The 12,780-nt window shown below is 47.1% G+C and overlaps 2 protein-coding genes across 3 annotated transcripts; one reads left to right on the forward strand and one right to left on the reverse strand.

Moving 5' to 3' along the window:
- Window positions 1-1,729: 1,729 nt before the first annotated feature.
- On the forward strand, window positions 1,730-3,115 carry LOC124679491 (mitotic spindle checkpoint protein MAD2). The gene is made up of 7 exons (XM_047215236.1): window positions 1,730-1,802; window positions 1,884-1,899; window positions 2,027-2,157; window positions 2,265-2,385; window positions 2,499-2,602; window positions 2,713-2,834; window positions 2,928-3,115. Exons 1-7 carry the CDS (start codon window positions 1,730-1,732, stop codon window positions 2,982-2,984), a joined length of 624 nt encoding a protein of 207 aa, XP_047071192.1. The 3' UTR covers window positions 2,985-3,115.
- Window positions 3,116-5,003: 1,888 nt separating this feature from the next.
- On the reverse strand, window positions 5,004-9,577 carry LOC124674366 (trihelix transcription factor GT-1-like). 2 transcript variants are annotated; one of them, XM_047210409.1, is made up of 5 exons: window positions 9,052-9,577; window positions 8,362-8,400; window positions 6,508-6,567; window positions 5,854-6,081; window positions 5,004-5,428 (listed from the first exon to the last, which is right to left on the reverse strand). In XM_047210409.1, the coding sequence occupies exons 1-5, from the start codon at window positions 9,560-9,562 to the stop codon at window positions 5,214-5,216; spliced, it is 1,053 nt and encodes a 350-aa protein (XP_047066365.1). In that variant the 5' UTR covers window positions 9,563-9,577; the 3' UTR covers window positions 5,004-5,213. The 2 variants fall into 2 exon arrangements, with proteins under 2 accessions (XP_047066365.1, XP_047066364.1); XM_047210408.1 differs by having other exon boundaries at window positions 6,508-6,639.
- Between the last annotated feature and the right edge of the window lie 3,203 nt (window positions 9,578-12,780).

Below are 12,780 nucleotides of genomic sequence, written 5' to 3' on the forward strand. Positions count from 1 at the left end.
TACGAAGGGTCTCTCGCCACCCCTCCCGCTCCAGACTTCCGATCCTCCAGCGACACACTTGCATCTGTGTCGATCTTGATCCACCCCTCATCAGGCGGCCTCCATCCGTGACCAGGTAGTATCTTACCATGATGCCTAGCAGAGGCGGCGCTGGGGGTATGCCCCTGTATTCCAAGGAATACCAATGATTTGGCCCAAAAAAATTCCATGTACATGTAATATACGTGGCTGGCTGGTCCATTAGAGATTTAGAGTCCAGCTTAAGCCCAGTTTTGGGTCAGCCTAGCCCACTTCACGTCCACGATGGATCACGATCAGTTGATCGCTAGCTGAACCGTCGCTCCGCTGTTGGCTCCTTCCGATTCGATTCGATCGAAGAAACTAGGGGGAGAGGCACGGGCGACGGGCGACGGGCGGCAGCACACCCTGACAGACACCCAGCACAGAGCAGACCACCAGATCGATCGAAGCTGCGGCACCCAGCAGCTGGCGACGAAGCTGCGGCACCCAGCACAGCACAGCAGGCGACGGCGACGGATCGTGTTGTCCAGGTACTTTCCCCCAAATTCGATATTCTTCATGTTTGTAGATGATAGTACCTTAACCCTTATTTCCTAGATAAATTTTAATTTCCCCTCAATTTTCTGTGTTTTCTTTGTAACGTAGATGAAGAAAAAGGGTACTGCTAGCAGTAGTAATATATTTGCATTATGGCAAAAGGCTTCAAAAGCAAAAAAGACAAATGAAACATCCACTCCAAATCAGAGTGTTGCCGCATCGAGTTCTTCTCCAGTTCAGGATGATGAAGAATTTAATGAGAAGGATGAACAAGAAGAAATGCATGCAGATTTGGGGGCACTCAAACATAATCCGGAGATGCGGATTCCCATTAAGAGGTATGCCGTCAATGACCAAGATAGAGTAAGAATTTTTTGTTATCATATATAGCAGTCCTCTGATATATACTGCTATCAATTGTTACAGTTTACGTATTGCAGTTAGACAAAAAAAAATTACAATGAATACCCAGGCTCCAATTCTTGGAGCCGCCACTGATGCCTAGGAATCTCCATGACTATTAGGGCCTCCCCCGTCCTCTTCATGGTCTGAATTGGATCAATGCCACCCTTATCATGAGTGATGATATTGTTACGCGACGTCCAAGTTGCCCACGTGACTGTGATTATCTTGAACCGCTGGTCGTCGCTAAACCTCTCATCACAAACTATATCCCGAGTCCATGTATCTAAATGAAGTGCCGGTAATTTGATATTCAACCAAGCCCTTGCTTCAGTTTTTTTTTTGCGTAGTTGCCAGATTCATCTCGCATTCTTCTTTGACGGTACAAAAAGATACGTACGGGAATACGGGATCTGATTAGCAGTAATCAATCGCGCCACCCGTTCTCAAGAAAAAGAGAAAGAAATTGCGCCACCCTAAGCTTGGTGCGGTGGCCCACCCAGAGACGACCGTTGGGAGCGCCGGCCCGGTCCACTTCAAAATGCCACCACCGATCCATTTCCAAAACACTCCGAGAAGAACCGAGTTCCCAATTCCCCATAAGCGCCGCCGCCTCAGGAATAATTTGGCCGTTGCTGCTCCCCACATCTTCTCTCCTCTCACGCCGCACGAGCGCACGCAGCCGGAGAGAGGGAAGAGAAAGCAAGGAGGAGCCGCCGCCGCCGCCGCATAGGAGGAGGAAGACCCAGGACGAGAAGGAGGAGAAGAGATGGCGTCGAGGACGGTGTCCAAGGACATCATCACGCTCAAGGGCTCCGCCGCCATCGTCAGCGAGTTCTTCGGTACGCCCCGCCCCGCGCTGCAATCCCATCCTCTTTCCCCAGTCGCTCGCGCGCGTATCTGATTGAATGATTCGGTGGCAGGTTACGCGGCGAACAGGTGCGCAGACGGGCCGGGGAACGGCGGCGTCGTCTCTGACGACGCTCCGATTTATTTCGAGATGGGGTGGTGATGGGAAACATTTCGGATTCCGCGACTGATTCGTGGTGTTTTTTGGTGGCTGCAGCATCCTGTACAACCGCGGGGTGTACCCGGAGGAGAGCTTCGCGAGGGTGAAGAAGTACGGCCTCCCCATGCTGCTCACGCAGGACGAGGCCGTCAAGACCTTCATCACCAACCTCACCTCCCAGCTCTCCGGTTCGTTTCCCCACCCAACCCAGATCCCTCTCGCGCCGCTCGCGAATCGGCCGATTGGCTGTTTCCCTTTTGCTAATCTGTATATTGCTGCGGACTGACTGCTGCAGAGTGGCTTGAGGCGGGGCAGCTGCAGAGGATTGTCCTGGTCATCATGAGCAAGGCCGCCGGCGAGGTGCTCGAGCGCTGGAACTTCAACATCGTCACCGACGTCGAGGTCGTCGAGAAGGGGTATGCAGATAGATACGCCGGCCGCTCTCTCTGATAAGATTTTGATATTCTGTTTGATCCTGATTGAAACTGAAACTGCATCCGCTGACGCATCTGAATGGATTGCGCTTCAGGGTGATCAAGGAGAAGAGCGACAAGGAGATCATGAGGGAGATCCAGGCCATCATGCGGCAGGTCAACTCCTGCATTTCCTTCCTCCCCTGCCTCGAAGAGCCATGTAAGCAGAAATACACATAGCCGTGCCACCATTGCTTAACAGAGAACAACAAACACCCTGTTCCACCTTCGTGCTCAACTTAACTGACAATCCCCCTCTTTTGGCTCCAGGCATATTCGACGTGCTGGCCTACACCGACGCGGAGACCGCCGTGCCCTTCACCTGGGTCGAGAGCGACGCCAAGCTCATCGACAACCCGCAGATGGTGAAGCTGCACTCCTTCGACACCAAGGTAAAACAAGTCCGTTCCTTCTTGGGATGCAATGGTGTGTAGGTGCTTGATGAAATGCTAACGGCCGTGCGTTCCTTCTTCTTGCGACGGCAGATCCACAAGGTGGACACGATGGTGTCGTACAAGGTCGACGACCTGGACGATGAGTAACCTGCGGCAGCCCGGAGCTTCCAGACATTACATCCACCTGCTGGCGTGAAGTGACCTGTGTGAATCGTTCATTCACGTCTGGAAGTGACTCTGCTGGGGAAATTCTCTCCTTGTGTTCATTCACGAAACATGTACACCTGCTGGAGAATTTTTCCTTGTGTTCATTCACGAATCATGTACTCTTTTTATCCCTGTTTGATTGAATGCAACGGTTGCCATCTGCTGTTGGATTGCAAATTTGGCAAGCTTCGAGGCGTGAAGTCACCTGTGTGAATCGTTCATTCACGTCTGGAAGTGACCCTGCTGGGGAAATTCTCCTTGTGTTCATTCACGAAACATGTACCTGCTGAAGAAATTTTCCTTGTGTTCATTCACGAAACATGTACTGTTTTTATCCCTGTTTGATTGGATGCAACGGTTGCCGTTTTCCATCTGCTGTTGGATTACAAATTTGCTTCGCAGCTCTTACATCGCAAGCTTCGAGGCGTGAAGTGACCTGTGTGAATCGTTCATTCACGTCTGGAAGTGACCCTGCTGGGGAAATTCTCCTTGTGTTCGTTCACGAAACATGTACTTGCTGGAGAAATTTTCCTTGTTCATTCACGAAACATGTACTCTTTTTTATCCCTGTTTGATTGAATGCAACGGTTGCCATCTGCTGTTGGATTGCAAATTTGCTTCGCAGCTCTTACATCGCAAGCTTCTAGGCGTGAAGTGACCTGTGGGAATCGTTCATTCACGTCTGGGACTGACTGCTGGGGAAATTCTCCTTGTGTGTGTTCATTCACGAAACATGTACCTGCTGGAGAAAATTTTCTTGTGTTCATTCACGAAACATGTACTCCGTACTGTTTTATCCCTGTTTGATTGGATGCAACGGTTGCCGTTTTCCATCTGCTCCGCAGCTCTTACATCGCAAGCTTCGAGTGAAGTGACCTGTGTGAATCGTTCATTCATGCCTGGAAGTGATCCTATTGGGGAAATTCTCCTTGTGTTTATTCACGAAACATGTATGCTGGAGAAATTTTCCTTGTGTTCATTCAGAAAACATGTACTATTTTTTATCCCTGTTTGATTGGATGCAACGGTTGCCGTTTTCCATCTGCTGTTGGATTACAAATTTGCTTTGCAGCTCTTACATCGCAAGCTTCGAGGCGTGAAGCTGACCCTGTTGGGGAAATTCTCCTTGTGTTTATTCACGAAACATGTACCTGCTGGAGAAATTTTCCTTGTGTTCATTCACGAAACGTTGTACTGTTTTTTATCCCTGTTTGATTGGATGCAACGGTTGCCGTTTTTCATCTGCTGCTGGATTGCAAATTTGCTTCGCAGCTCTTACATCGCAAGCTTCGAGGCATGAAGTGACCTGTGTGAATCCTTCATCCACATCTGGAAGTGACCCTGCTGGGGAAATTCTTCTTGTGTTCATTCACGAAACATGTTTTTGCTAGAGAAATTTTCCTTGTGTTCATTCACGAAACCTGTACTGTTTTTTTATCCCTGCTTGATTGGATGCAATGGTTGCCGTTTTCCATCTGCTGTTGGATTGCAAATTTGCTTCGCAGCTCTTACATCGCAAGCTTCGAGGCGTGATGTGATATTACAGTCTCATTTTTCTACGCCTTCACGCTCTACAGTCTCCAAGCTCGTCTAACATCACTGAACATAAGTGGACTGCTGATACTCCAGCAACCTAAGAATGCACAAAAGTAAATCCGGTTTTGAACCAAACTGGGGAAACAAGATAATTGTTTTGGACAACCCACATCCCATGGTACAACCTAAGAGCATCAAGCAACTGAATCTCAAACAGCCCAGTTATGGCGGTACCCTTGACAACAAAATCAAGTTATGGTCGAGGATAGACGGCAACCTTGCTGGATGGATTTGTTTCCAAGGACAGACATTCTTATAGGCAAGCATCAAGCAACTGAATCTCAAAAAGCCCAGTTACAGCGGACCCAGGATAGACGGTTCCATTGTGACGGTTCCATCTGATTGATTAATACTCAGGCAACCTTGCTGAATGGATTTGTTTCCAAGGACAGCCATTCTTATAGGAAAATGTACAATGTTATACAGGAATACATTTACATATATAGTCAGGGACAGCCAAGACCTGCTTGGCTTTAAACTATGTTAGGCTGTATGGTGGTCCACTTCTATTGTGGACATAAATTAGATGCCTCTAAGGCAAATGATGCCACATTAACCCGCCCACATGCAGGATCAATCAACAAGCGAGCGCAGCCCCTGATAAATCACACCAGGGCGAAGATCATCCAGATTATCAGCGACTCTGTACCCACTATACTCCCTGAGGAGTGTCCAACCACGCCGAGACAGGAAATCTCTGAAGTCATCTTCGGTGTAGAATGTTTTATCTTCTGTCCGAACTGTCATGCGTTCTGCATCTTCGAATGTGCAGATCTTGATTGTTATCCCTGAAACGAACATAACAGGGATGAGCTTGGATCGATAGCCCTTCTGTACCTAATATCTTCGGTAATAGATTCTTTTAAAAGGAACAACAGTTACTAAACCAATAATTTCTTTGGTTTATAACATTAAAAGTATATTCAACAAGGATGTCCGCAGACCACACAAATTGCAGAATAGGTTCATTTGAGTGAGGGCATCATAATCATTACTGGAAGCATCAAAATAAATGCCCATGAACATGAATAGCAAATTTATCAATTAGTGATCAACATGGTGCAAGAATAGATGCAAAATTCATCAAGTCAGTAAGGGAAAATTCATCAAGTCGGTATATCAATGATCCATAGAACTACAATATGCCAATTTTGATTCTTAAGAAGAAAGTAAACAATCTTAGTCCATGGAAGAGAATACATTTTATAATTACCGTTATCAAGATGAAGAGCATATATTCCAACTGGCATATCCCTGTCCAAGGAACGAACAACCTCATCCTCATCTTCAAGCCAAAAAGCTCGTCTTGTTCTTAATCCGAATGCAGATTTGATGGCCTCTTTAATTGCCTCGGCAGTACCATCAATCCCTATTCTTTTAGTGTAGTCACCCCACTTGACTAAAATAACCCTCCCACCATAAGTACCCTGATTATCTCCACCTGCATGAGGTTTATGCAGATTTCTCAATCAATGCAACAGATGAAGAAAAGGAACCAAAGTAATTGAGTTGACCTGAGAATGTAACTGAGCTACTGGATGCTAAATTGTGTTGTTATAGGAGTTGAGCTTTTGTACCATGCAAGTGATAAGTTCTAGCACCTTAAATATAGTACAAATGTGTGCACTATCTATCAAGAAGAAATAAATCGAAACAATAGCAGAGGTTTTAAAGCCTTTTCTGGCTTCAGGTTCCTTAGAGCAGGAGGATATTCACATAACCAGAATAAATACTATCCAGTGAAAACCAAAATCAATTCATCAGCTAAACAGTAAGACAGCAGCATTCCCAATCAGTCCAAATTCCTGGTGGTGAAAATCCACAAGATCTTGAAATGTATTAACTTGCATTATGTATGGGTCTGTACCGTTAGTTGAGGTGTCTCTCCAATTCCATGGGTTCACACCATTCGTTGCAACTGCATCAGCTGCAGTTAAAGAAAGTGGATGCCTGTCAGGCTCCAGACGATCGTCAACACTCAGCAATGACCTACCACTCGCTATAAAACAGAAAGAGGCAAAAGCAAATCAGCATCGATTATAACCTTGTCTTTATCACAATTGTAGTATGCAAACATTGATGACGGAAGTTGGATTACGAAACTACACAAATCAGATATAAAATGAAGTGTAATTTTAGTTTGTAGTTAGTGCCAAACTGGTCAAAACAACACCTTGACGTGATGGCCCATGTGATATTCACCTTGATTACTGAGCTATTTGGTCTAGATGCAAAGTTTTTGAGTCCTGATAGTGCAATAAGTGACTCACTACAGCATGAGTAAACTGCAATGGAGGTCCAAAAAGTATATTGAGGGTGACAAGTTAGTCCTAATAGTATGAGAGCATGTGTTTGAGCTCTGACAATGCAATAAGTGACTCTCTACAGGTTCTACCCGGCCAAAATCAGTGCCGGCCTGCACGCATGGCGGGTAGAGCACTGCCATGTAGACTGAGAATCACTTGGCAGCAAAACTCTTGCCAGGGCTATTAGGAAAATGTGCAAAAATTGTCATCATACATATTTTCCTCCATTCTCCTATTTATCGCCTCCTCTCCACATCTCTTCCACCTCTGGTGTTATCTCCCCTAGTTGAGACTTGAGAGCTTCTCCTGTTAGTCACTCAGCAGGAAGGCAGGGCACGAATGGCGCTTCTTCGTTTTCTGGAACTGTGCCCTCGCAGTTTGCCTTCGCCTTACGAATTGCACCCGAAAACCAGACAATTTCCCCCGCAAAAAAAAAGAAAAAGAAAACCAGACAATTTCCAGTTAGCCTACGTGGACCCTCAGCCTACATGGCAATGGCCAATCAACCACATATGCAGGTCACCGCTGATTCAGCCACGACTGGACCTACAATGACCTATTGCACATTTGCACTGCTGGGACTCAGATATGCACCGTCATACTATCAGCACTAACATGACACTCCAGGGATACCTATAGGACTACCAATGCACTCTACTCTTTTTAAATTATATTCCCTCCGTTTCAGTGAATAAGGCCTATATTTTTATTGAGAAGTCAATTTAAATGAAGTTAGACAAAAATTTAAGAAAAACTATCAACAACTGTAATATTATATAGATATCATATGAAAATATAGGCCATGATGTTATCTAACAATATAAATTTTATATTTTACATGTTAATAATTTTTTCAAAAAACTTGGTCAAACTTAACATAGTTTGACTTTTCAAAAAAATATACACATTATTCATTGAACCAGAGGTAGTACATTGATATAAATGTGCTTTTTGATCGAGAATAATTTTTTCCTTGCATTTCATGGGCAACTTTCCTTCTTAGATATCCAATCTGGTTTCAGTCTGAAGCAGTTAAATTATAATCCTTACCCTTGGTTAAAAGAACATTATAAACCTAACCAGATTTCCATTTTAGAATGAATTACACAATTAGTGAGTAAAGAGCGCAAACTGTTATACAGGGTTAACAACAAAAAGCCTCACCAAGAAACTCACTATTTTTTGAACACTTTTTCGTGTGTTCGTCCATTACATGAAAATAACGATTGGTCCACAAATGACTCTATCTCAAGCTTGATATGCTAACCTCTAGGTCAGTAGGCAGGCACAACTTTCTGACAGAATGTTGAACCAAGTAAGTGGAAGGCCATAGGTATAAACATGAAACAAGCTGACAAAATGATATACAGAAATAAATAGGTCGGGATTATTGCAGACGACGAATATATCAGTACCTTCAACAGGGCCATATGGAATATTAGCATCTTCAAAACCTAGATTAAAGGCAGTGAACATGAGTTTATAAGCTAACAAAAAATCAATCAATCATAAATCTAATGTAATAAGCACAAAGTCCAAATATTCAGTTAGTCACTATTAATTAAACAGATACACCAGACATATAATCCAACAGTATATCCAATAGCCCCATCTTGTATGCACACCCGAGGTGGACACCCAAACTAGTTGCAAATATATAGTAGTAGTTAGCTTAGCAAATAGGCTCGTGGTAACTGCTAAGTATTATCACACCATGTAGACCGGTAAGCTTGAAGAGTGAAGTAACTTGATGCTATAAAATTTGGTGCCAGTAGTCAGCCACTGAACTAGACAGAAAATATAAGTGAACTAGTCTTTGTTGTTGTATTCAGACAGAGAACTAGACAGAAAATATAACACTGCAATATCTGAATTTGTGCAGTACAGGAACTACCAACAGCTTAAGTTGCTAGCAATTGGCGCTGCACAGATTCACTGATGTATACCTAATTTTACACTGATGCAATACCCAATCCGTATGACCAAAAGCTGAAGGCGTAAGTTACCAAATACTAATGAGAATGGGGAATTGAAGTGTCTGTCAGCAAGCAAACAAGCATAGGTGTGTTAGTCAGACAGAAGGGCAGGAGAAGCATGATTCATACCCTTATCCGCGAATTGCAGGTAGGACTCGATCTTGGTGGTTGGCGTGGGGCTCTTGGCGACGCCGCCACTCCCGCCGGGCGAGCCAGCGGCCTTCCCTCTGCGCTTGAGCAGGTCGTCGATCTCCTTGTAGTATGCCATCTTTGCGGAGCCGTTCCCTCCGGCGGCGGCGCTGCTGCGTGCGTGGCTGCGCGCCTTCTTGAACTCCTTGAGGAGGTTGCGCCACTTGTCGGTGCACATGCTCGGGGAGCGGTCGAAGCCCTGCTCGCGCATCTTGGCGGAGATGGCCTCCCAGAGGTGCTTGTTGGACTTGGAGGTGTTGAAGTGGTCGTCCATCTCCCGGCGCAGCGCGATGAGGCAGAGCGTCTCGTCCTGGACCCAGGTCTCGGCGCGCTTCTTCGGGGCGGAGGCGCGCGAGGAGGAGTCGTGGTCGTGGGCGGCGGCGCCGTCCTCGCCGCTGCTCTCCGGGAGCAGCAGCGACGGGGTGGGCGGCTGCGGCCCGGAGAGGAGCATCGCCGGCCGCGGCGGAGCGGGTGCTGGGGTTCGGGGAGCGGGACTGTGTGCGTGTGCGTCAGGTGAGCGGTGGTGGGGAGTGGAGACTCACTGGAGAGCGCGGCCGGGCCCCGTCTTCCGACGAGGACTGTCGGGGCGACGGGGTCTCCCGGAGAAGGGGAACTGAGCAAGCCCTGCCCACTACCCGGCCCTGCTCAGATCGGCCCTACAACGGCCCATATGGCGTAGCGGGCTAGTCCAGCCCATTAGTTTTCAAGTAGCCCGTTTCCCGTGGCCACCGCCTCGATCTCCAACCCTGATCGCTACAACCTCCCATCCCATCGATACACCGTAAGATCGATCGACGTTGAAGACGAGAGACAACCGATAATCGGATCTCAAGCGTGGGATCGATGGGCCGCCAGTACTATCGCTACCGGCGCTCCCTGGATCCTTTTGCATATATCTACGACAACGACTACGACGACGAGGAAGGCTCCCAAGGCGAAGGGCGTGACAGCAATGAATCTGGAAGTGAGATATCGATGGATGGCTGGTCGTACGGCGTGCGCATGGACGACGAAGAGCATGACATCAACGGATCTCAAAGCGAGGCGTCGACTGCGGACGACGACGACGACGATGACCACGGTATCCTAAGCGCACCCAACTCACCCCCGAAACCTCCTCCTTATGGCTACCCAGAGGACGACGACGACGAGGAGGAGGAGATCGTAAGCGCACCCAACTCACCCCCGAAACCTCCTCCTTACGGCTACCCAGACGACGCCGACGGCAATGTGCCGAGACCAGAGTTCGTGCTCATCGAGCCGCACGCCTACTTCGCCGACCGCACCAACGCCACCACCGCCTACTGCGAGACGAGCGGCCTCGGCACCAGGGGCACCATCAAGGTCACCTTCTGCGCCGCGCGCCCGCCGCTGGTCTCCTACTTCTGCGTCCACGCCAATGCCATTGGCTACACCGAGTTCGCCGTCAAGCCCCACATCATCGCCGCGGAGTCCGACGGCGGCCTCGTGCTCCTCCGCCTCGCCATAGACAAGTTCGGCTTCGCCAGAGACGAACGCGGCTTCCCCGTGGACAAACTACACTACTTGGTCTACGACGCCGGCGGCCCCTCGCTCAGGCACATCCCGCAGCCCGGCCTTGGCTTCAGTCCAGTTTTCAACGATCACTCGTTTGCCATCGTGCGCACCTGCGGCAGCAGGTGCGGACAGGAGGAGCATGACTGCGGTGACTACGTCATCGCCGCACAGGTCCGTGGTGTGGACCTCGGACTCGTGGGGACTTCTCTACTCTGCCTGTACCACTCTGGCACCAACACCTGGAGCGAGCAACCGGTGCTAGCGAAGAAAAAGGAATCCCACTGCCACTTCACAGACAAGACGATCACCTCCAAAAGATGTGGAGGCATATCCCAGAACCACGCCACATCCAAGACGATCACCATCGGAGGAGATCGAGGCACCGTGGCATGGGTGGATCTCTGCAATATCATCTTGTGCAGCGTGCTCGACGATTGCCCAAAGCTTCGTGTCGTTCCCCTGCCGCCACAGAGCCGGCCTGGCAATCCAAGGTCTGTTCGGGACGTTGCCTTTGTCGATGGCTTCATCAAGTACCTCGAGATGGAGTCTCGCGTCGTTCCGGGAAGCTCCCGCACCTTGAATAGGTGGAAGGCCTCCATATGGAGCATCAAGACGAGCAGGAAGTCTCGGTGGCACAAGGATTATGAGCTCGAATCCTCTGATATATCTGAACCGCTGCAGATGTTGTGGCTGAATGCTGGTATACCTCAACCGACCTTGTCGACTCTCCGCATAAGCCTGGCCAGCCTGAGCCTGCAAGACGATGGCGTTTTTTACTTCCTTGCCAAGAATCGCTGCAGCGACGACAACAACAACACAACATGGGTAATTGCTGTTGACATGAGTAACAAGACTGTGCAGAGTATTGATGAGTTTAACCCCTCGAGAACTGTTAAATTAGCTAAGAGCTACGATGCAAGTAGGATCTCCAAGTATCTCAAAACTGCTCCAGTCTAGGTACAAACCAAAAAAAAACAGTGTTGCCGTTGCTGAGATCCTCGTGACCTGCCCTTCCATCCCGAGGGTTCTCTTGGCCAGCTTCATGAAGTTACACATTTGACACCGACAACTCAACCGCGGCATCGATCATGGCCACCCCTTGCTCTGGTTCACGCTATGAAACGTATTGTTAACTTCATCATAGTAATTATTTAAGGTTGCATATTTTCGCGATGGTAATTTCTCAACGGCGCACAAACGTGCTAATTTCAAACTTAACAGTGGTTCTGGCAATAATTTTTCGCGAGGACGTAACTACCTATGTTTTTTTTCGTAAAAGCAATTTATCGGTGTTGAACATCAATAGTAATTTGCAGATGTCAGCTATGCAAAAAGCAGTTAACTACTTAATACTCCCTCCGGTCCAAAATATAAGCCATATAGTTTTTGGCACGGAAATTAAGAAACACACTTTTGGGAAAAATTACACCTTGTTTGGTTAGGATTAACCCTAGGCAATTAACGTGAGCTAATAGAGGACTTTGCATAAGCTAAGAAAACATAATCGAATCACTAAAAATATTTTCCATACAAGTGGAGCAATGTAGTAAACCTTATATTATGGAATTTTTCTCAAAACACTATATGGCTTATATTTACGACCGGAGGGAGTAGTAATTTTTCGACGGCGCATATTTCTGCGATAGTAATTTTTCAACGGCGCAGTATTTTTCATGAGAAGGTAACTACCTATATTTTCCCGAAAGCAATTTCTCGGTAAAAATGTTGAAGTACTTTGCCAATTCCAGCTATGCAACAAGCAGTTAACTACCTAATAGCAACTCTTTGAAGGCGCATATTTTTGCGACGGTAATTTTCGAATGACTCATAGTGGTAATATTTACATGAATCTTCAACCTCAACCGTAGTTCTGAAGTAATTACAAGCCATCAATTATTTACTGGTTCATAATGCTTCAACGATAATTCCAAAAAAGATCCAACACTCACCCCCTCATTTACCCAGGGAAAATAATGCTACGTTCTTCTATTGTAGCATCGAAAAAACATACTTACTCCATCATCCTTCGCCTCTTTCATCTAGGAAGAATACTTTTTTTTTTTGAAACGGAGGCAAAAGCTTTGCCTCATCCATTAATTAAGAAGAGGGTGCCCAGTTTTTAGGAGAAAACCG

Source organism: Lolium rigidum, chromosome 7 (assembly GCF_022539505.1).
Source record: "Lolium rigidum isolate FL_2022 chromosome 7, APGP_CSIRO_Lrig_0.1, whole genome shotgun sequence".
NCBI classification, from domain to species: Eukaryota; Viridiplantae; Streptophyta; class Magnoliopsida; order Poales; family Poaceae; genus Lolium; species Lolium rigidum.

Coding starts and splice junctions, on each gene's coding strand:
- LOC124679491 (XM_047215236.1), top strand. CDS start 1,730: ATGGCGTCGAGGACGGTGTCCAAGGACATCATCACGCTCAAGGGCTCC. Junction 2,386..2,498: donor GTCGAGGTCGTCGAGAAGGG/GTATGCAGATAG, acceptor ATTGCGCTTCAG/GGTGATCAAGGAGAAGAGCG. Junction 2,603..2,712: donor CCCCTGCCTCGAAGAGCCAT/GTAAGCAGAAAT, acceptor TTTTGGCTCCAG/GCATATTCGACGTGCTGGCC.
- LOC124674366 (XM_047210408.1), bottom strand. CDS start 9,562: ATGCTCCTCTCCGGGCCGCAGCCGCCCACCCCGTCGCTGCTGCTCCCG. Junction 8,401..9,051: donor CCTGCAATTCGCGGATAAGG/GTATGAATCATG, acceptor CCTTTAATCTAG/GTTTTGAAGATGCTAATATT. Junction 5,429..5,853: donor TGCTCTTCATCTTGATAACG/GTAATTATAAAA, acceptor TGTTCGTTTCAG/GGATAACAATCAAGATCTGC.